At 50.1% G+C, this 20,067-nt stretch overlaps 1 protein-coding gene across 8 annotated transcripts in view; it reads right to left on the bottom strand.

Annotated features, from left to right (window-relative positions):
* MROH1 (maestro heat like repeat family member 1) overlaps positions 1–20,067 on the bottom strand; it is a 93,700-nt gene that overhangs the window by 68,263 nt on the left and 5,370 nt on the right. For 7 of the 8 annotated variants that reach the window (XM_058565156.1, XM_058565160.1, XM_058565155.1 and 4 more), the window contains exons 2-8: positions 14,027–14,105; positions 12,901–13,046; positions 7,240–7,371; positions 6,592–6,754; positions 6,262–6,360; positions 1,020–1,171; positions 293–433 (exon numbers count right to left, since the gene is read on the bottom strand). In XM_058565156.1, coding sequence (XP_058421139.1) covers positions 293–433; positions 1,020–1,171; positions 6,262–6,360; positions 6,592–6,754; positions 7,240–7,371; positions 12,901–13,046; positions 14,027–14,048 — 855 coding nt within the window. In that variant the 5' untranslated portion in view covers positions 14,049–14,105. Of the gene's footprint in view, positions 1–292; positions 434–1,019; positions 1,172–6,261; positions 6,361–6,591; positions 6,755–7,239; positions 7,372–12,900; positions 13,047–14,026; positions 14,106–20,067 lie in introns of those variants that run through there. The other variant, XM_058565163.1, reaches the window with a different exon arrangement.

Genomic DNA, 20,067 nt, shown 5'->3' with positions numbered 1-20,067 from the left:
CTTCTTCCTTTTCTCTATACAAGAACACTCCCCTACTTTGTTCTCTGACTTGCCTATGGTTCACAGTTTGCATGTCCCAAATTGCAATTCCTTGGCTATTCCCAAATAAACTCATTTTGCTGGTAAAATAACTGGCTGTTTTATTTTTAGAGTTGACATCACCCACCACTGAATCTGAACAGCTTTCAGGGCTACTCCCTGCTGGGCGCCTGCACCCTCCCATCTGAGACGGGTCCTCTGAGACTGGACGGTGCACTGAGCTCTGCACAGGCCACAGCACATGGGGATGCACCTTGGACACGTGGAAGGTCTCAGCGTGCTTCTTGTAGAGAGCGAGGACTCCAGGCAGGAGCTTGGGGAGCTGCTCCTCCAGCTTCTCACTGGGCAGCAGGTGGCTCATGGGCCCCAGGGCCTCCACCACGGCAAGCCGGAGCTGAGGGGAGACAGTGACACCGTGTTAATGTCCAAACCAGCTCAGCAACGCTCACAGTCAACACTGGACGGAATGGCAAAGAGCCCGTTCACCAAGACCCCAGGGCAGGATGTGAGCAAACTCAGGTTACCATGTGACCAGGGGGTCCTAAAGGGCCAGGCCAGAGGGGCCGTGTAGGAGACACCCACCCACCAGGCTGTCATCATGCCTCAGCTCTCCCCCCAGGCAGTGCTGGGGCCTCAGGGCAGAGTAGGGTGGGGGCGGGAAGGGGGTGTCCACAGCAACAAGGCCTCAGCAAACAAGCCGCACCCTGTGGGGCCTGCAGGTGAGACCTTGCACAGGCCACCTCCACTCCCTGACAAGACCCCCACCTCCTGAATGCAGGGCACCAGGGGTGGGGGCACATGTAGACTCCATGGCTCTATCCCCCTCCTTGCCAAATCCCTCTCCCTGAGAACCTGAAGAACAGGAGAAGAGGCCCAGGTGATTGGAGCAGGACCGCGTGGTCGTGGGCCAGACTTGGGGGTGGGACAGGGTGACCAGCAAGGGGAGGCCACAGGTTCCTAACAGACTGAGCAGGCCATACCTTGGCTTCACGGCTCTGCAGCCATTGGTGAAAGAGGATGTGGTAGGCACTGAAGATGTCGGTAGCGAAGGCATCTTTCCTGACCGTGGGGTCTGGGGCTTGGTCCAGGTTGGCCAGATACTCCAGGGTGCTCTCGCTGAAGTGCTGCAGAGCTACGATGACCCCACAACATGAGCAGCTGTGGGCCACGGCTGCACAGACTTGCTTGCAAAACCCTACATCTGCATGGCTGCCCCTTCTAAAATCCTACAATGGCCTACAAGACGCCCTCCCAACACACTGGCCAAGTGCGAGGCTCCAGGACTCCAGGACTATACTGGGGTGAACAGTGGCCCCCCAAATTCATGTCCTTCCCAGAACCTCAGACTGTGACCTTCTTTGGAAATAGGGTCTTTGCAGATGTAATTAGTCAAGATGAGGTCACAATGCGGTAGGGTGGGCCCTAAATCCAAAACGACTGTCCTTGTAAGCAGAGGAGACACAGACACACAGGGAGAAGATGGTCACGTGACAGCAGAGCCAGAGACTGGAGTGATGCACCGGGAGCCAAGACGCCAAGGATGGATGGCCACCTCCAGATGCCAGGGGAGGCATGGCACACAGTCTCCCTCTGAGCCCCTCAAAAGAAACCAACCCTGCCAACACCTAGATCTTGGACTTCTGGCCTCCTAAACTGTCAGAGAAAACATTTCCATTGTCTTAAGCCTCCCAATTTGTGGTACTTTGTTATGGCAACCCTAGGAAACCAGAACAGGTACCAACCTCCCCAAATGCCCTCAGGCCACAGCGCCCAGCCCACTCCAGTCTGCAGTAAGGTAACAGGAGGGGGTACTATGCCCACCTCACCCCTCACAGATACTTATGCCACATGCTTTGCAAGGGCTGCTGTGCCAGGCACAGCATGGGCCCCCCTAACACGTGAAGGAAGAAGTCCCGGGTGCAAGGAGAGTGGGAAGGGTGCTGAAGGTGGAGAGCGCCAAGCTGAGGTGGGCAGACCCCAAGATAGTGCACTGTGTCTGTGAAGGGGACTTCCAGGTAGGGAAGTCCGGGCTTAGGTACAGACCTGCAGGTGGGCTGCGTAGTGGAAGAGGAGACTGGGAAAGAAAGCCAGAGATGAGGAGGGGAATGGCCAGGAGAGGCATGGGCTTACAGCCAGGCCTCCCAAGGCCAGAGCCCCAGCCGGCCAGCCCAGCGCCCGAGGAGGGGGCTGCACCAGCATGTGAGACCACCTTGGAGGTGACTCCCCCCAGGAATCTGCAGCTTCACTTGACAGAGCCCATTTGCCCCCTGTCCAGGACACCTCTAACCCAGCCCACTTATAAGGCTAAACTCTCTGCTTGGGCTTCCCAGGTCAACAGAAAGAATAAACCTGAATCCTGCATCTATATGAGAGCAACCATGGTTACAAGTTCTCAAGAGAGAATTTAAAGAAATTTTAAAAGAAAAGCACTTCCTGGAGCCCATGTAGCAGAAGGTTCCTGTCTCATTGGCCATTCTCTCACTGAGGATGGGGCCTTGGAGTGTCCCGTTCAGGTGGGCTCTGCCCCTCCCCACCCAGCACTGCAGGGCCTTGTCTCCTGTCTGTCACAGGGCTGCTGAAATCCAGGCCCTAGGTGCCCTGGGGCAGCGGGAGCCCTCTGACCCCACGCTCTTCCCCCATCCCCCCTGTCCACCCTACTCTTTCGCCTCCTGGAGCTATGCAATCAGGACACTGATCAAACTGACCAGCATTTCTAGGTATTTTGTAGTGGGAAGGTTTTTCAGGATAACAGACCACTATGTAGCCAGAAGCAGAAACCCACTCCCCAATTTGTTATTACGTTCTAATTTTTAATCAGTTATACACACACATAGAATAAAAGAGCATTTCTCACCCCCCCTCCCTCAATTTCCCTTTCTCTAAAAGCAAACACTGGATCTTTCTCTCCATAAATAATGCATCTGCAACATTCCTCACCCATTCCCCCCAAGGCCAGGGCCAGCCCTTTCTGGCCCTCCCTCCAGACCCCGCCGCTGCTCAGAGCCAACCCACTCACTTCACACACAGCTTTGTTTCCAGAGTGAGTGTCCCAGGTGTGAATCTCCTTGGTTCTCCAGGCACAAGGCACTAATGCCACCTCCACTTCTCCTGCCACACATCCTGGGTCTCCCTTGGCCACAGCACACGGGGCCATACCCCTCCTGACCCTTGCTTCTCAAAGAAAAGTCTTTATTCCACCCTCCAAGGGCACCTGGGCAGGGTTTGAATTCCCAGCTGGCTGTTTCCGCCAGAGCTGTGCTGCGCTCTCCCTTGAGCTGGGGAGAAGCCACAGCAGTTCTATTTCCCCACCCTCCTCTTGGACCATTTTCCCCCACAAAAGCGTCTTGGTGTGGGTAGTGGAGGACCTTTCCGTCTGGAATGCTATGTTTGTGGATTATGTCATGACTCCCCCATTCCACTTTCTCCGTTCATTCTTTCTAAGGTGTCTGTTATTTGAATCCTGGCTTCTTGGCCTAGCCTGCTAATTCTTCTCTTTCTCTTCTTTTCTCCATATTTTTGCATTTTTGCTCTATTTTCTGGGGGATTTTCTCAACTTTCTGTTCCAACCTTTCTGTTACCATGTTTTTAATTCTCAAAAGCTCAATTTTATTCTCTGAATGTAGCTTCTTCATAGCAACATGTTCTTGTTTCATGAATGCATCATCTTCTCTTTACAGATTTTCCTTCTTGTCTGTTTTCTTCTCCCAGAACTGTCTGCTTCCCCCAAGTCTTGGGTTTGTTTATCTGGGTGCGGCCCTTCCTATCAGAGACTTTCCTCATGGGCAGTAATTTTTGCCTGCCTTTGGTGCTGGACAGAGTGGCCAGCCAACTGTGCACCTGGCTGTCTGGAAACATCAGAGCCGTCTCTGGGGTCTTCTCCCAGTCCTCTCCTGCCTGGCCACAGCGTCCTGTGAATTGGACAAGTGAGAACCTTCCAATGTGCGCTTACTCCTGTTCTCGGCCCAGTGCCGCTGCCATCAGCTGGACCTGAGCCTCCTTCCTACAGTGGACAGATCTACTCAGAACCAGAGTCTGCCTGGAAGGGCAGGAGGCCTCAGCCCTCCCACGGCCCATCCATGCCCCTGATGGGCCAATGTAGACTCCACTGGCCTGATTGAGGCCACTCCAGTGGGCAAGGCTCCTCTCTCCTCCAACTGCAGACACTGAATGTTCTATTTGTGGCAAGGAGTGCACATCTCCACACAAGAGCATCCTATAACAAAGAGTCTGTTGGCTAAACCCACTTGTTTCACACACAAAAGAAAAGAACACAGTAAAAACTGCAGGGGGCTTTAGGCCTGTGAAGAGGAAGGGACCAAGAGTTCTTCAGCACTGCAAGCCCACTTTCTGCTCGGAGCCTCCACAGGTGCAAGGACTGATGCGTGTGCTTCCCAGAGGAGCTGTGCTGGGTCACCAATGACTCAGCACTCTCCTCAGACAACGGCTCTCATTCCCCCTCCAGCCTGGATGCAGCTTGTCCTAGGCTGTCCTCCCCACCCCCACGCTCCCCCTGCCCTGTTTTCAGCGAAGTATTCACCTAAGGTCCACACCCCCACACTCCGCACGGCCCTGGCTCGTTCCCTTCTGTGTCCTGCTCCAGCATTCCCAGCTCAGTGGGAATTCCTGGCTCAGCTGCCCCGTGATCCTGTCACAAATCCTTTCTTAGCCAAAACTAGGTCGAGGAGAGTTTCTATCGTTCAACCCAAGGAGGCTGCCTTCACTCACAGGTGGGAGGAGCCTGCGAGAGGAAGGCACGAAGAGGCCAAGGCGGGGGAAAGGAGAGACGGGAGCGCAGGGGCTGGAGCCCCTCCTGGGCCCCTGAGAGTGGGGTGGGGGGTGGGGAGGAAGACCCTGGACCCAAAGCTATTGTGGGCAGGGTGGGCTGGGCCCAAAGCTCTAGGCCCCTACTACGAAAGCCTCCAGGTGTGGGCGGGGACGGCAGCTTCCCCAGGGTCCCTCTACAACCACCACCCCCGTGTCTGGTGCACCAAGAGGTGGCAGCGGCAGGACAAGGTCAGCTGGCAAAGATCTGACCCCTCAGCTGAGCTTTGTCTGGCCTCCCGCCCCTGCCGGGGTCATGTCACCACGCCCCCGCCGTACCCACGCCCTCACCACGCCCCACTGTAACCACGCCCCCACCACGCCCCTCCCACACCGTCACCACGCCTGGCTGTAAGCACGCCCTCACCACGCCCCTCCCACACCGTCACCACGCCCTGCTGTAAACCACGCCCTCACCACGCCCCTCCCACACCGTCACCACGCCTGGCTGTAACCACGCCCTCACCACGCCCCTCCCACACCGTCACCACGCCCTGCTGTAAACCACGCCCTCACCACGCCCCTCCCACACCGTCACCACGCCCTGCTGTAAACCACGCCCTCACCACGCCCCTCCCACACCGTCACCACGCCTGGCTGTAACCACGCCTCTCCTTTGCCAGCGCCTGGGGTGGAAGCCCTAACAGACCCCCTGGGGAGGGCTGGGGATTAAGGAGGGTCCAGTCCTCCTGGGGGAACTCCGCCGGCCCAGGTTCCCCCCCTCACAGTGGGGAACTTCCCCCCTCCCGCTCCCTCCCCTCAGTACCACGACCGGCAGTTTGGCAGCTTTCCTGAGACGGTCAGGACACTGGGGGCACAAGGAAGCCGAAGGACACGGGCGGTATGCTGGCTGCTAGGGGAGGCCGAGGCCCCCACACTCCCCGTGTTTCAGGACCCTCAGCTCCTCTTCCAACAGGAACACCCTCCCCTCCCACCAAGGGCCACACCACAAGGCGCTGTCCCCTGCCCAGGCACACAGAGGGCGGAGACACAGAAGGTGGGAGGAGAATGAGTACCCCTTTCAGACAGGCCCAGGGAGTGGTCACTGGAGCGGGTAGAGAAATGGGAATTCACTGCGGCTTTTAAGAAGCCTCTTCCCACCCCCCAACCCCCGCCCCCAAGCATCCAGGGCTCTGGCGACTGCGGTGTAGGGTCGGGGGGTACCCAGCAGCAGAGAGAAGAGGGCAGAGGACAGAGGCCAAGTCTCTGCCTGCAGCAGTGCCCACCCAGCCCACGCCTCTGCAGTCACCCTTCCTCTAACTGTCCTGCCCTCCTCCTGCAGCCTAAAGGAACCACAGCCCCCACAAAGGGGCACTGGAGACACAAGGCCAAGGAATGGGCAGGTAGCACCCAGCCTCTGCCCTGTGGAGACCCCTCCTGCCCCCGGAGACCCCATCTTACCACAGCAGAACACCACCCTCATCGTGTCGTGCTTGGCCATGCCCAGCATGGGCAGCATGGTGTTGAGGATGGACGTCAGGAAGGGCACCATGCCGAACACTGCAAGAGGGGAGCATGTCACGGAGGCCCCACTGCCACCCCACACCCATCCTTCCTGTGCCCCCTGTGCCCCAGGGAGAGGCAGAGGGCACCTGGCCGCACAGCCTTGAGCTCTTTCTGCACAGCCTGGGGCAGGTGGCGAGGAACTGAGGCACCAACAGGCTCTCAGAGGTCCTCACGACTCGCTCAAGAACACGGGTGGAAGGAGGTCAAGGCCAAGCCACCACCTACCGTTGGAAACCGAGAGGTTGGCGAGTGTCTGCACAACAAAATAGTGGGGCAGGACCCCAGGCTGGAACTTGCTCAGCATTTCCTCCATCACTCTGCCGATGAACCGCTTTCCCACGGCCACAAGGACGTTGCTGGCGGCCTGCTGCCAGTCACAAACCAATTCCTGTCCCCCCAAAAAAATCTGAACTCACACCCGAACCAACCAAAGGAGGCAGGACCTCACCCTGAAATCGCTCAAGAGGCAAAAACGAGATACTCTGCCCTCAGTCAGGCCAGCCAAGGACAAGCTGCCTGTTTTCCGGCTCACTGCGAGAAGGAAAGTGCCGCCACTGTGGGCCAGGTCCCATGCTGAGCCCAGCACTGTCCCCAAACACCAAGACATGGTCACCGGAGCCCCTGCACTTGCCCTGAGAGTTTAGGGATTTTGCTCTCTGCTTCAGTCTCCACCTCTGAAATTATGAGGTGACCCTCCCCGCCCCAGGAGGGCAGTCAGTGTGCAGAACCAAGGGACCAGCCCCAAGGCAACCAGACACAAACCCACATTCCTAACGCACTTGGGTAGAAAGGCCTCGGAAAGAGGGTTCCCTCCCCAAGCCAGGGCCGAGTCTGCCAGGCCAGAGCAGGTGCCTTGGTCAGCACTCCACATACCTTCACCTTGGTCATCTCACTGGAGGCCAGAAGGATGATGGCCCTGGCCATGTCCTTGTCCAGCTCGCTGATGTGACTGCTCACCACCACCTCCATGGCCCTCAGGATCATCGTCCGGTACGGATGCGCCAGCTGAGGAGAGAAACCATTGAGGAAGGTCCCGGAAGGTAAGCCGAGTACCTAGGCACCCTGCCAGTGCCTCTCTCTTTCTCTACAGCAGTTACTCAAAACAAAATCATCCCTCTCTGCCCCACCACGGGAGGAAAGGAACAATCTGACCATTCTTCATGCTCCCAGAACCTACTTAATGCCTCCCACAAAGAAGGGCCTCGATAAGTGTGTGCAGGGCACCCGCTCTTCAGAAGGGCCAGGAGTGTTCTGCGCAAGACCAACAATAAGCAGATGGTAAGCCGGTGGACTTCTGCCCTCCCAAGTTCCAGGAGGAGCTGCCCCTCGCCCTCAGCTAAGTGGCCCTATCGCAGCATAGTTCTCTGTGACCAGGACTCGCTTGTCTCTCACAGCCCCTCCCCAGCTTATGAACACGCCCAAGTTTCCTAAGGCTTAAATGTAAAATGACAACACTGCCCTGTGTCCCCCTTAGCCATAATCCCACACTCTCCCCCCTGCTCCGGGTGGTCCTGGCCAACCCCATCTCCTGGGTTAACCCTCTACAAGTCCTGCCACTGGCCCCAGCCCCACCTCTGCCCTGACACAGCCCTCTCGTCAGCTTCCTCCCCGCTGTGATCCCACCCAGCATATGTCCTCTTCACCTTAACTGGGGACATGCCCATGACAGCTGAAGTTGCAGTGATAGGTGAGGGGCTGGCTAAGAAAGCAAGGCACTTCACAGTGATGACAGAAAACTCCAGAGATGAGCAGAGCCCAGCCAAGGGAAGGGCTTCATCCTGCCAGAGGTCCCAGGGCAGTCATGGAGACTGGAGGTGAGGCCAAGAAATACGCCGGGAGCCGGGAAAGACCAGGACTGGCCTCTCTCTGAGGACCCCCCACTCCCAGGAACAGGGCATCCAGATAGGGGTGCAGACAAGGGGGGCACACCACCTCAGTGCAGCTGGGGACAGGACAGAGCCCGGGTGAAGGGAAGAAAAGGGGCAAGAAAGAGACGGACTCGGGCTGGTCACACTCTGTGAAAGCAGGGGCACACAGCGGAGGGGGGCTGCTGCTCAGGCCCAAGAAAAAGGCCCTGGAGCGGCTGCCACCAAAGACACCGTGTGACCCTGGGGTGAGAGCCCCCTCCCTGACAAGGCACTACCGAGCTCCCTCTTGCAGAGGCTGTGAGCAGCTGTACTGGGCAGCCGGGTGCCCGCATCTACGCGAACAGCCATCTCAACAGCACTGTCTGCAGGTGGACACGTCAGCACCGTCCAACGTGGGAGAAACGCCTTGACACCAGCTTGGTGAAGAAAGCCAAGCACGATGTCCGAGCACTATTTGAATGGAATGGATGCCAACTCGGCCTCAGTGTGCAGCAGGTGGACGGAGCGCCGGGCAGCACCTGAGTCAGACCCACTCACTGTGCTCAGCCATGCACGCTGTTCTGAGTTCTGAGCACCAGCGGCTGGCACCAACACGTGTCTGCTGAGCGTGTTACACACACCGATCACTCAGCACCGGCCACTGTGACATCTTGTCTGTTCCTGAAAAAAGCCCACGTGGATCGTATACATCTCTAGGTCTACTAACAGTTCACATGAGACCTGCCGTCGTTTTCTGAGGAAAACCTTCCGTTTTAGGGCTTTTTTCTCAGTATTAAATTTTCCAGGGCCGGCCCCGTGGCTTAGCGGTTAAGTGCGCACTCTCTACTACTGGCGGCGCGGGTTCGGATCCCGGGCGCACACCAACACACCGCTTGTCTGGCCATGCTGAGGCTGCGTCCCACATACAGCAACTAGAAGGATGTGCAACTATGACATACAAGTATCTACTGGGGCTTTGGGGAGAAAAAGGGGAAAAAAAAAAATTTTCCAGCCATCCTGTGGGGTGGCGAGTCTTTGATGGCAAAGGTGACGGTCACGCTTCCTCTGCACCAGCCCTTGTTTGTGAATGCACACTTCCCTTTCTTTTCAGGCCTCTGCAAGCAGGCTTGTTTGCATTTAAAGTCTAAATTTGATAATAAATTATTATTTCAGATTTTCTTAATTTGGATGCTCTTCCCACGTGGGAAACCAAGCAGTCCTTTGGAAGTCCCTCCTCCCTGGAGCCGAACTGAGTGCCTCCACTGGGCTGTCACTGAGAGAGGCACGGCTGGCTTAGGAGGCATTTTTTCTTTGAAGAGTGAGAGAATTTGGGGGAAAGAATGGAAAATGAATGTAAATTTGTATGATTCTATTTAATCAAAATTCCTGCTAAGTCGGGAAGAACAGCTGTGACAAAGCAGTTGGAATGTTGATTCCCACTTGATTTGGACTCACATTATTTCTGTCTTCTTAAAATACTTCGCTTTCTGGTTCTCGGTCTTGGAAAGACACTGCAAGGTGCATTATATACGCATTTTTAGCTTCTTTTGTTTTCTTTTCTCATAGATGAGGATGTTTGGTGGAGGATCTTTGCTTTTTCCCTCAGATAAACAAAAGGGAGAGGTGGAGTTCCTGGGGCTGAGTTCTGCGGGTTCTGCTCACAGCCCATCAGTCACACTGTGCGGGACACCCTGCCCCTCAGTGCAGTGTGACAAACTGGGTCATCTGGGCCAGTACACCGCTGATGGGCTATGTAATTGGAAAACCTAGGTACCCGTGAAAAAAATGCATTCCCTGAAAAGTGTGCTGTCGAAATCTGTATCTTTTTAAAAAACAAAAATTTGGATATGCACTACTTCTGTTCTAGCATTTGGTCTGAACTTTGTTTTGTTTTATGGCTGTAAGTACTGTATTTTTAAAACCCTACCTCCATTAACAATTGGAAAAGGCCCCACTCAGGAACATCTTTCTTCAAGGAAAGCCTCTTGTTGCTGGAAAGTGAACATGGTAACAAGCCTTTTTAAATAAAAATATACAACTTATATCTGAGGAAAACAAAAATGTCCTAAAAACACAGCTGCTTGGTTTTTTTTTTTGCTTTTTTTTATTGTGTTAAAATACACATAATGTAAAGTTTACTATCTTAACCATTTTTAAGTATACAGTTCAGTGATATTAAATACATTCACATTGTTGTGCAACCATTAGTATGATTCAACCACATGAGCTCTTTTCATCTTGTGAAACTGAGACTCTGTCCCCATTAAACACTGACTCTCCATCTCTCTCCCCCAGCCCCTGGCCACCACCATTCTACTTTCTGTCCCTAGATTTTGATGACTCTAAGTGTCTCATATACAGTCATGTGCCACATAATGACATTTTGGTCATCGATGGACCATATATAGGACGGTGGTCTCATAAGATTAGTACCATATGCCCTTGATGTATAGTAGGCTGTACCATCTAGGTTTGTGTTAAGTACTATAGGGGAGGGAGAAATTTTCCTCTGCCCTTCTAGGTTCTTCTGGCTGGTCTAAGAATTAAATTGACATGAGACAGATTAACAGGAGAAAAACAAACACGTTTAATCACATGTATACATGGGAGAAACCCAGGAAAACTGAGTAACTCACCAAAATGGCAAAAGCCCTCACCTTAAATACCATCCTCAGCTAAAGACAAAAAAAAGATGTTGGGGGGCTGGCCCTGTGGTGTGGTGGTGAAGTTCAGCGCACTCCATTTCAGCAGCCTGGGTTCACAGGTTTGGTTCCCGGGCGCAGACCTACACCACTCAACAGCCATGCTGAGGCAGCAACTCACATACAAAGCAGAGGAAGACTGGCAGCAGATGTTAGCTCAGAGCAAATCTTCCTCACCAAAAAAAAAAAAAAGATGTTGGAGGTAGGGAGAGTCAGGGACTTCAAAGGGAAGGAAGGCAATTCCCAGGTAGGTGAAAAGGAACAAATATTTGGAAAACAAGTGTTTGGCCACACAGAAACAAAAGAACTCAGAGAGGAGCCCAGCACACAGCCTTGTCTAGATTCCTCCCTGTCTACCACTTATTTCATATTATGCTAAGGTGAGAGCTCACTTCCTGAGACAAGTTTTTTACTTGAATTCTTTTAGGCCATTAAGGGGGATGTAATAAGAAAAACTTTGAGTCTTTTGTTTCTTAAAAATAATCAGCCTAAAATAATCCTCATGTTAAAGAGACACAATTTAGGGTGGCAAATTTGGTCCCCTTCAGTACACTCTATGATGTTTGCACAATGACAAAATTGCCTAAGACACATTTCTCAGAATGCATCCCTGTCGTTAAACAATGCATGACTATAAGTGAAATCATACAGTATCTGTCTTTTTGTGACTCGCTTATTTCACTTGGCTTAATGTCCTCAAGGTTCATCCATTTTGTAGCATATTGCAGAATTTCCTTCCTTTTAAAGGCTGATTAATATTCCGCTGTTTGCATATACCACATTTTGTTTATCCATTCATCCATTGATGAACGCTTGGGTTGCTTCCATGTTTTGGCTATTGTGAATAACGCTGCTATGAACATGGATGTGCAAATATCTCTTTGAGACCCTGCTTTAAGGGGTATTTTTTGGGTATATACACAGAAGTGGAATTGTGGTAATATGGTAATTCTATTTTTAATTTTTTGAGGAATCTCCATACTTTATGTTCTAACCAACAGTGCACAAGGGGTCCAATTTCTCCACATCCTCGCCAACACCTGTTTCGGGTTTTTTTATTTTAGCCATCCTAATGGGTGTGAGGTGTGGTATCTCATTGTAGTTTTGATTTGCATTTCTCTAATGATTAGTGATATTGAGCATCTTTTCATGTGTTCACTGACCATTTGTATATCTTCTTTGGAGAAATGTCTATTCAAGTCCTTTGTCCATTTTAGAATTGGGCTGTTTGGTTTTTCGTTGCTAAGTTTTAGTTGTTCTCTATATATTCTGGATATTAATCTCTCATCAGATATATGATTTGCAAATATTTTCTCCCATTCTGTGTGTTGCATTTTTACTCTGTGGATAATATATTTGATCTACAAATTTTTAAAAATTTTCATGAAGTCCAATTTGTCTATTTTTTCTTTTGTTGCCTATGCCTTTGGTGTCATATCCAAGAAATCATTGCCAAGTCCAATGTCACGGAGATTTTCTTCTACGTTTTATTCTAAAAGTTTTAGTTTAGCGCTTACATTTAGGTCTTTGATCCATTTTCAGTTCATTTTTTTATGTGGTGTGAGGTAAGGCTCCAACTTCATTCTTTTGCATGTGAATATCCAGTTTTCCCAGTACCATTTGTTGTAAAGATTGTCTTTTCCCCATTGAATGATCTTGGCACCCTTGTCGAAAATCATTTGACCATATATGCGAGGGCTTATTTCTGGGCTCTCTGTTCTATTCCATTGGTCTATATGTCTGTCTCTATGCCAGGACCACACTGGTTTGATTACTGTAGCTTTGTAGTAAGTTTTGAAAATCAGGATGTGAGTTCTCCAGCTTTGTTCTTTTTCAGGAATGTTTTGGTTATTCAGGATCCCTTGAGATTCCATGTAAATTTTAGGATGGTTTTCCTATTTCTGCAAAAGACATCACCCCGAAGGGCAGCCTGCCCCCTCCCGCGGCCCGCGGCCCGCGGCCCGCCCGCCTCGCAGTGGGCATACCTTCCCGTGCTGCTGCAGGTGCTCCTCCCAAGCGCTGAGCGCCTCCTCCGGCTGCGACTCTCCAAGTGCGCAAAGGGCACTGCACACCTGCTCCTGCACCAGCGGGTCCTTGTCGGTGACGGCGTCCAGCAGGATGGTGGACAGCTCTGCAGCGACAAAGCCCGGCGGCGTGCTCGGCGGGCGCCGACCCCACCCTGGCCAGCACCCTCAGAGACGGCTCGGACCCAGAGCTGGAGAAGACGCCAGCCCGGACCTACTCTCGCACATGGGCACCCCCCACCTCACTCGCCAGGGTCTCTGTTGGGACACACTGGCCACCTGGGCACTCTGGCCACCTCTCCCCTGACCTTGTGTCCCAGGGCATTCATGCTTCATGTCTCCCGCCCCGCTGGACAGTGGCTCCCTAAGAGGCAGAGGTTGCAGGCACACCGCCGAGTAGAAAACTGCCCCCAGGTGGCCCTCTGGCCCATGCTCTGCCCTGCCCTTGCAGAGCAGCACCCCAGTCACACCACCTGCTCCTGCAGACTTCTCCTCGTCCCCTGCCCCCACCCACCAACGCCCCACACCTGGAGCCAGGTGTCTCCTGCTCAGCACCCCCAACAGGACCCCGTCATCCTCAGTGTCCTGCAAGGTCAAGACACGGCACCTGCAAGCAGTGCTTACAGATCCTCACCCTGGGGACGAAGCTCTGTGGGGCAAGGACGAGTCTCCCCCTCGGCAGACTGCTGGCCCTGGCTGCAAGGGCAGAATGGCCAGCCAGCGTGGACGCTGGACTCAGGCTTGTGTAGAAAGGGGTGAAGACACAGGGACCCCTCCCACATGAAGCATGAAGCCCCTGCACCCAGCAAACACCGGCCCCACACCAGACTGTGCCTGTGGCCAAATCCGCCCCCTCTGCTTCAGTATCTGCAGACACAACTACTTCGTTTTCTTTTTTTAAATGAAATCTTAGAGAAAGCGTGTTCACTTGTATGAAGGAAGGTTCCTTCCTTCAAACCACACTCACTCAATGCCATGTGTTCATCTGCGTCCCAAACTCAAAAGCTAGCAGGTGTGATGTTGAGGCCTGCCCGAGAGCCCAGCAGACACCCCACCCTTGGGGGCCCCACCCACCCTGCACACTCACTCTTCACATAGGACTCGGTCATTGCTGTGGTCTCAACTTTCTCTCGCCCACTGTGAACGTGGACAGCTTCTTCTCAAACCTGGAGTAACCAAAAACGCAACATTTAATTCATAAGCTTCCTCAGTTTACTGGCAGTTACTACGCTTGTATAAAACACGCAATTTAAACAAATTTGTTCTGGGGGAATTGTTTCTGCCACATTTTGGCTGAGCCACTCGCCAAAAGGCACCATTCCCATAACAGTTACCAGCTCTCCTCCGCCCCAGCACCTGACAGCCCTGCCGGCATGGTGCCAGCCCACCCGGTTGGCCCACGGTGGTCTGGGCAAGTGTGGTTACCGCCTCCACCTACAACATCTTCCTTCACTCTGTGAAGAAGAGAGGGTGTACGTAAGGTCTGTGTCGCCGACGATCTGTGCACAGCAGAGAAACCTCTCCCTGAGGGCCAAAAACAACGGCCTTGACGGCTGCAGACCAGGGCTCCCCAGGCCTGCGAATCCTAGCACCATATTAAGTGAGCCTCCTAGCGGCAGAGAGAGACTGGACAGGCAGCACAGGGATCCCATGGGCTCGGTGGTGCGTGAACCAACCAACCACACAGCCCAAGGGATTCGAGAGTCGCAACTTCCAAATATCACATGTCTCGAAGCACCACTTACGACAGCTGGACCCAAAGAATAAAGTTCATCAAATATGCAAGTGCCTCCACCTCTCCACCATGTGGTCACACGTTCAGACCTATGTCATACTTTCCAAGGACCTGTAAGGTCAGAGGGGCCACAGGCCTCAGCGGGGCAGCTGACTGCTTTCTAACACTCGTGTCCTCTATTCACTGGGGATCCCACCGCCTCTTCCTTCCCTTGATCACCTCCCATCCATAAAAAGATGGAGATAACAAAGGAGAGATGCCACGATCTGCCCCCAACCAGGCAGGACATACTCACTTCACTGTGCTCACACGGGGAGGAGGCAAAGTGAGAAACCATGTAACACTTGGGAGGTGGTGGAATTAAAAATAAGTGAGAATTCTAGTTCAAGAAGGCAGACTGCTCTCAAGCATTCACCCATCCCACCGAAACCTCAATGAAATGACAGAAAAGATGCATGTCTTAAAAGAATAAATCCACAAGAAAAGATAAAACTAGCAGACCAGAAATTTCTAGGAATCCCAGGCAGATAGAAAGCAGATAGAGAAGACTCTGGTCTGAAGATGGTGGCATCAGCGAAGTGTTTCTCCTTTCTTCCTGGAAAGCATCTAAAGGTAACAAGGAAAACAAGAAATCAAAACACATATTCCATTTGTGGCAGAGCAAGGAGAAGGCAAAAAATCCCAAACCCCAAAAGGATGAAGAGCTGTCAGGAGGGGCATGAGGTGCGCAGGCAGCAGGTTCCAGAAAGAGCCCACAGCACACCCTTTACAAAGGCAGGGGACACCCTCACGTGGGACCCAAATCCTGAGTTCCCTTAGCACCCTGTCCCTGGGGCAGAGGCTTTGCCCTGTGTAAAGCCATAGCTGCCTATCTCCACTGCCTTGGAAAAAACAAGGGCTAACCCAGCTCAAACTCCACGAAGTTTGGAATGCCCATCATACAAGTGCACATGGCTATGCTCACCCAACTCCAACAGGAGCAAATAAAAATAAATAAGCATAAGAGATGTCAGCTCCAGCCCAGATGGGAGTAAGAGACCAATCTGCCCTCCTGACCAAAACAACTACACAACTGGACAAAACACATGGAATCGTAGTGCTCAGGGTGAGGGACATCAGGAGACAAAGGCCGGGGGCCCTGAGACCACTCCAGCTCACTGCCTGGAGGGCGTACCCAGGCTGAGGGGCACTCAGGAGGGCCCAGCAATACACCTGAGCTAAGGAGACGGACTGGGCAAATCTCAGGAGACCTAGGTCCTGCTGGAGTCTGTAGGACGAGAGAGAACTCCAGAGACCTGCAGAGGGTCCCCTGGTCACTCAGCTGATTTGCTGGGCAGCAGAATAATGTCCCCAAAGATGCTCATGCCTTCATCCCCAGAACCTGTGAATATGTTACTTACATAGCAAAAGGGATTTAGCAGATGAGATTAAGGGTACAGAGCTTGAGGTGGGGGGATTACTCTGGATTATATGAGTGAGACCAGCCTAATCACGTGAGTCCTTAAAAACAGAGAACCTTTCCCACCTAGGTCTGAGAGATGAGAGAAAGAAGAAGGAGGATAAATTCAAAGAGTGGGAAGGACTCAACCCACCATGGCTGGCTTTGAAGATGGAGGAAAGAGGCTCTGAGCCAAGAAATGTGGGTGGCCTATAGAAGCTGGGAATGTACCTCAACTTATAGCCATTAAGAAAACAGGGACTTGAATCCTACAGCCACAAAGAACCAAATTCTGCCAACAACCTGAAAGAGCAGGAAACAAATCCTCCCCATAGTCCCCAGAAAGGAACACAGCCTTGCTGACCCCTAGATTTTAGCCCAAGCGGATCCATGTTAGATTTCTGACCTCAAGAACTTTAAGATAATAAGTGTGTGGTTTAAGCCACTAAGTTTGTGGTAATTTGTTACTGCAGCAATAGAAAACTAATATAAGTGCCATGTTTGAGAAGAAACCACCAAAGGACAGGGGAAGAGCCATCCAAAAGGATTAGCAGAAACAATGTCTAGAGCTCACAGTAAGCTAAGAATGGGCCAGCTCCCAGAAGCCAGAGGGGAAAACATCAAAACTCACAGGGCACTGGGAAGAACACCCAAAAGGGTTTTGCCTCAGTAAAGAAGTAAAATTAGCCCTAAACTAAATTCTATTCTGGTCTCACCTAATAAAGCTAAAAGCATGACGTGAAAGGATCAAACTGTTCCCAAGTAACTTAGCCACATCCCAGAACAAAGCTGAATAATAATAATAGAAATACAAAAATATCCAGCACCAACAAGGTAAAATAACAATGTCTGGCATCCAATAAAAAATTACTAGACATACAAAGAAGCAAGAAAATACAACCCATAATGAGGATGAATCAACCAATACAAACTGACCCAGAAATGACCCAGAGGAAAGAATCAGTAGAAAGGACATTAAACAGTTATCATCACTGTATTTCATATATTCAAGAAACCACAGGAAAGACTGACATGTTAACATAAAGAGGTTAAAGTAAAAGGATGGGAAAAGAAAAACAAGGCTGACACTAGTCATAAGAAAGCTGGAATGACTATATTAATATTAGACAAAGTAGATTTCAGAGACATAACAATCCTAAATAAACATTTATGCACCTAGTAACAGAGCTTCAAAATACACAAAGCCAAAACTAACAAAAATACAAGGAGAAATAGACAAATCCAAATTATAATAGGGATTTCAATAACACCTCTCTCTCCGTAATTGGTAGAACAAGTGTACAGAAAATCAGTAAGAGCACAGAAGACCTGAACAATACTGTCAACCGACTTGACCTAAGCAGTATTTATAGAATGCTACAATCATTAACAATAGAACATACATTCTTTCCATGGAATGGAAATGGAACATTTACCAAGACTGATCATACTCTGGGCCATAAAACAAGTCTCAATAAATTTAAAAGAATTCAACTCATACAAAGTATCTTCTCTGACCACAATGGAATTAAATTAGAAATCAATAAGAGAAAGCTATCTGAGAAATCCCCAAGTATTTAAAAGCTACTTACTATGCTTCAAAATAATACATGAGTCAAAAAAGAAATCAAAAGTGAAATTAGAATGCATTTTGAAGTGAATGAAAATGAAAAGACATATCTAAATTTGTGGGAAATTTATGTCACTAAATGTCTGTATTAGAAAAGTAGAATGACGTTGTCTTCCATCTTAAGAAACTAGACACTTGAAGCAAAAGAAAGGAAAGAATAAATATCAGTATATAAATCAAAGAAAAAGAAAACAGAGAAAAAAATCAATAATACCAAAGGCTAGTTATTTGAGAAGATCAATAAATTTGATAACCTCTAGCCTGACTGATCAGGAAACAGAGAGAAGACACAAATGACCAACATCAAGAAGGAGAGGTGACATCACTGCAGATTCTACAGCTATTAGAAGGATGTTAAGAATATATTTTGGGGCCAGCCCCAGTGGCCTAGTGGGTAAGTTTGGTGCACTCCACCTCAGCGGCCCGGGATTCAGTTCCCAGGCATGGACCTACACCACTCGTCAGCGGACATCCTGTGGCAGCGGCTCACATACAAAAAGAGGAAAATTGGCAACAGATGTTAGCTTGGGGCAAATTTTCCTCAGCAAAAAAAAAAAAAAAAAAAAGACTATATTCTGAATAACTTTATGTCAGTAAATTGTACAACTTAAAAGAAATAGACAAATCAATTATACCTCAATAAAAAGTAATAAAAATTTTAAAATAAAAGAAACAGACAAATTCCTTGAAAGACATAAACTACCAAAGCTCACTGAAGAAGAAACATATAACCTAAATAGCCCTATATCTAATATAGAAATTGAACTTGTAGTTGAAAGCTTTCCCACAGAGAAAACTCTAGGTCTAGACAGCTTCCCTGGGGAAATGTATCAAACATTTAAGGAAGAAATAATATCAGGGACCGGCCCCATGGCGTAGTGGTTAAGTGCACGCACTCCGCTGCTGGCAGCCCGGGGTTTGGATCCCGGGCACGCACTGACACATCCCTTGTTCAGGCCATGCTGTGGCAGTGTCCCATATAAAGTAGAGGCAGATGGGCGTGGATGTTAGCCCAGGGCCAGTCTTCCTCAGCAAAAAAAAAGGAGGAATGGCAGATGTTAGCTCAGGGCCAATCTTCCTCACAAAAAAAAATAAATAAAGGGAACTTCCTCAACCAGATAAAGAGCACCTAAAGGAAACCTATAGGAGCAGTATCCTCAATGGTGAAAGACTAAATGCTGCCCCTGTCAGATGGGGAACAAGGCAAGGATGTCTGCTCTCACCACTTCTATTCACAATCATACTGGAGGGTCTAGCCAGTGCAATAAGGCAAGAAAAAATAATAAAAGGCATTCAAATTGAAAAAGAAGTAAAACTTTTTATTCACAGGTGATGTAATTATTTATGCAGAAAATCCTACAGAATCTACAACTGACACTAGAATTAATAAGTCAGCTAGCAAGATCACAGGGTACAAAGTCAATATAAAAAAATCAACTGTACTTCTATATACTAACAATAAACAATCAAAAATTCAAAAAGTCATACCATTTGCCAGTGAGTAAAAAAAACAAAGTGAAATATTTAAGGAGAATTTGACAAAAGATGTGTTAGACAATACACTAAAACTATCACACATTGCTGAGAGATATTAAAGAAAACTTAAATAAATGGAGAGATACACTGTGTAAATATCATTTCTAAAAAATATCAATTGGGCCAGCCCCGTGGCTTAGCGGTTAAGTGCGCACGCTCCGCTGCTGGCGGCCCGGGTTCGGATCCCGGGCGCGCACCGACGCACTGCTTCTCTGGCCATGCTGAGGCCGTGTCCCACATACAGCAACTAGAAGGATGTGCAGCTTTGACATACAACTATCTACTGGGGCTTTGGGGGGAAAATAAATAAATAAAATCTTAAAAAAAAAAAAATCAATTCTTCCCAGTTGGATCTACAGATTGAATGCATTCCCAATCAAAATCTCAGCAGGCCTTTTGTAAAAACTGACAGACTTGGTGCCGGCCCCATGGCCTAGTGGTTAAGTTTGGTGCTCTCCACTTTGGCAGCCTGGGTTCAGTTCCCAGGCGTGGACCTACACCACTTGGCGGTGGCCATGCTGTGGCAGCAACCCACATACAAAATAGAGGAAGACTGGCACAGATGTTAGGTCAGGGTCAATCTTCCCCAGCAAAAAAAAAAAAAACAAAAAAAACCTGACAGACTGATTCTAAAAGTCATATGGAAATGCAAAGGACCTAGAATAGCCAAAACAACTCTGAAAAAAAAACAACAAAATTGGAAGACTTACACTACCTGACTTCAACACTCTATGGCCAGCTGATTTTCAACAAAGGTACAAAGGCAATTCAGTGGAGAAGGGATAGTCT

Source organism: Diceros bicornis, chromosome 21, assembly GCF_020826845.1.
Source record: "Diceros bicornis minor isolate mBicDic1 chromosome 21, mDicBic1.mat.cur, whole genome shotgun sequence".
Taxonomy (NCBI): Eukaryota; Metazoa; Chordata; class Mammalia; order Perissodactyla; family Rhinocerotidae; genus Diceros; species Diceros bicornis.
This window is presented reverse-complemented; position numbering and strand designations above follow the sequence as displayed.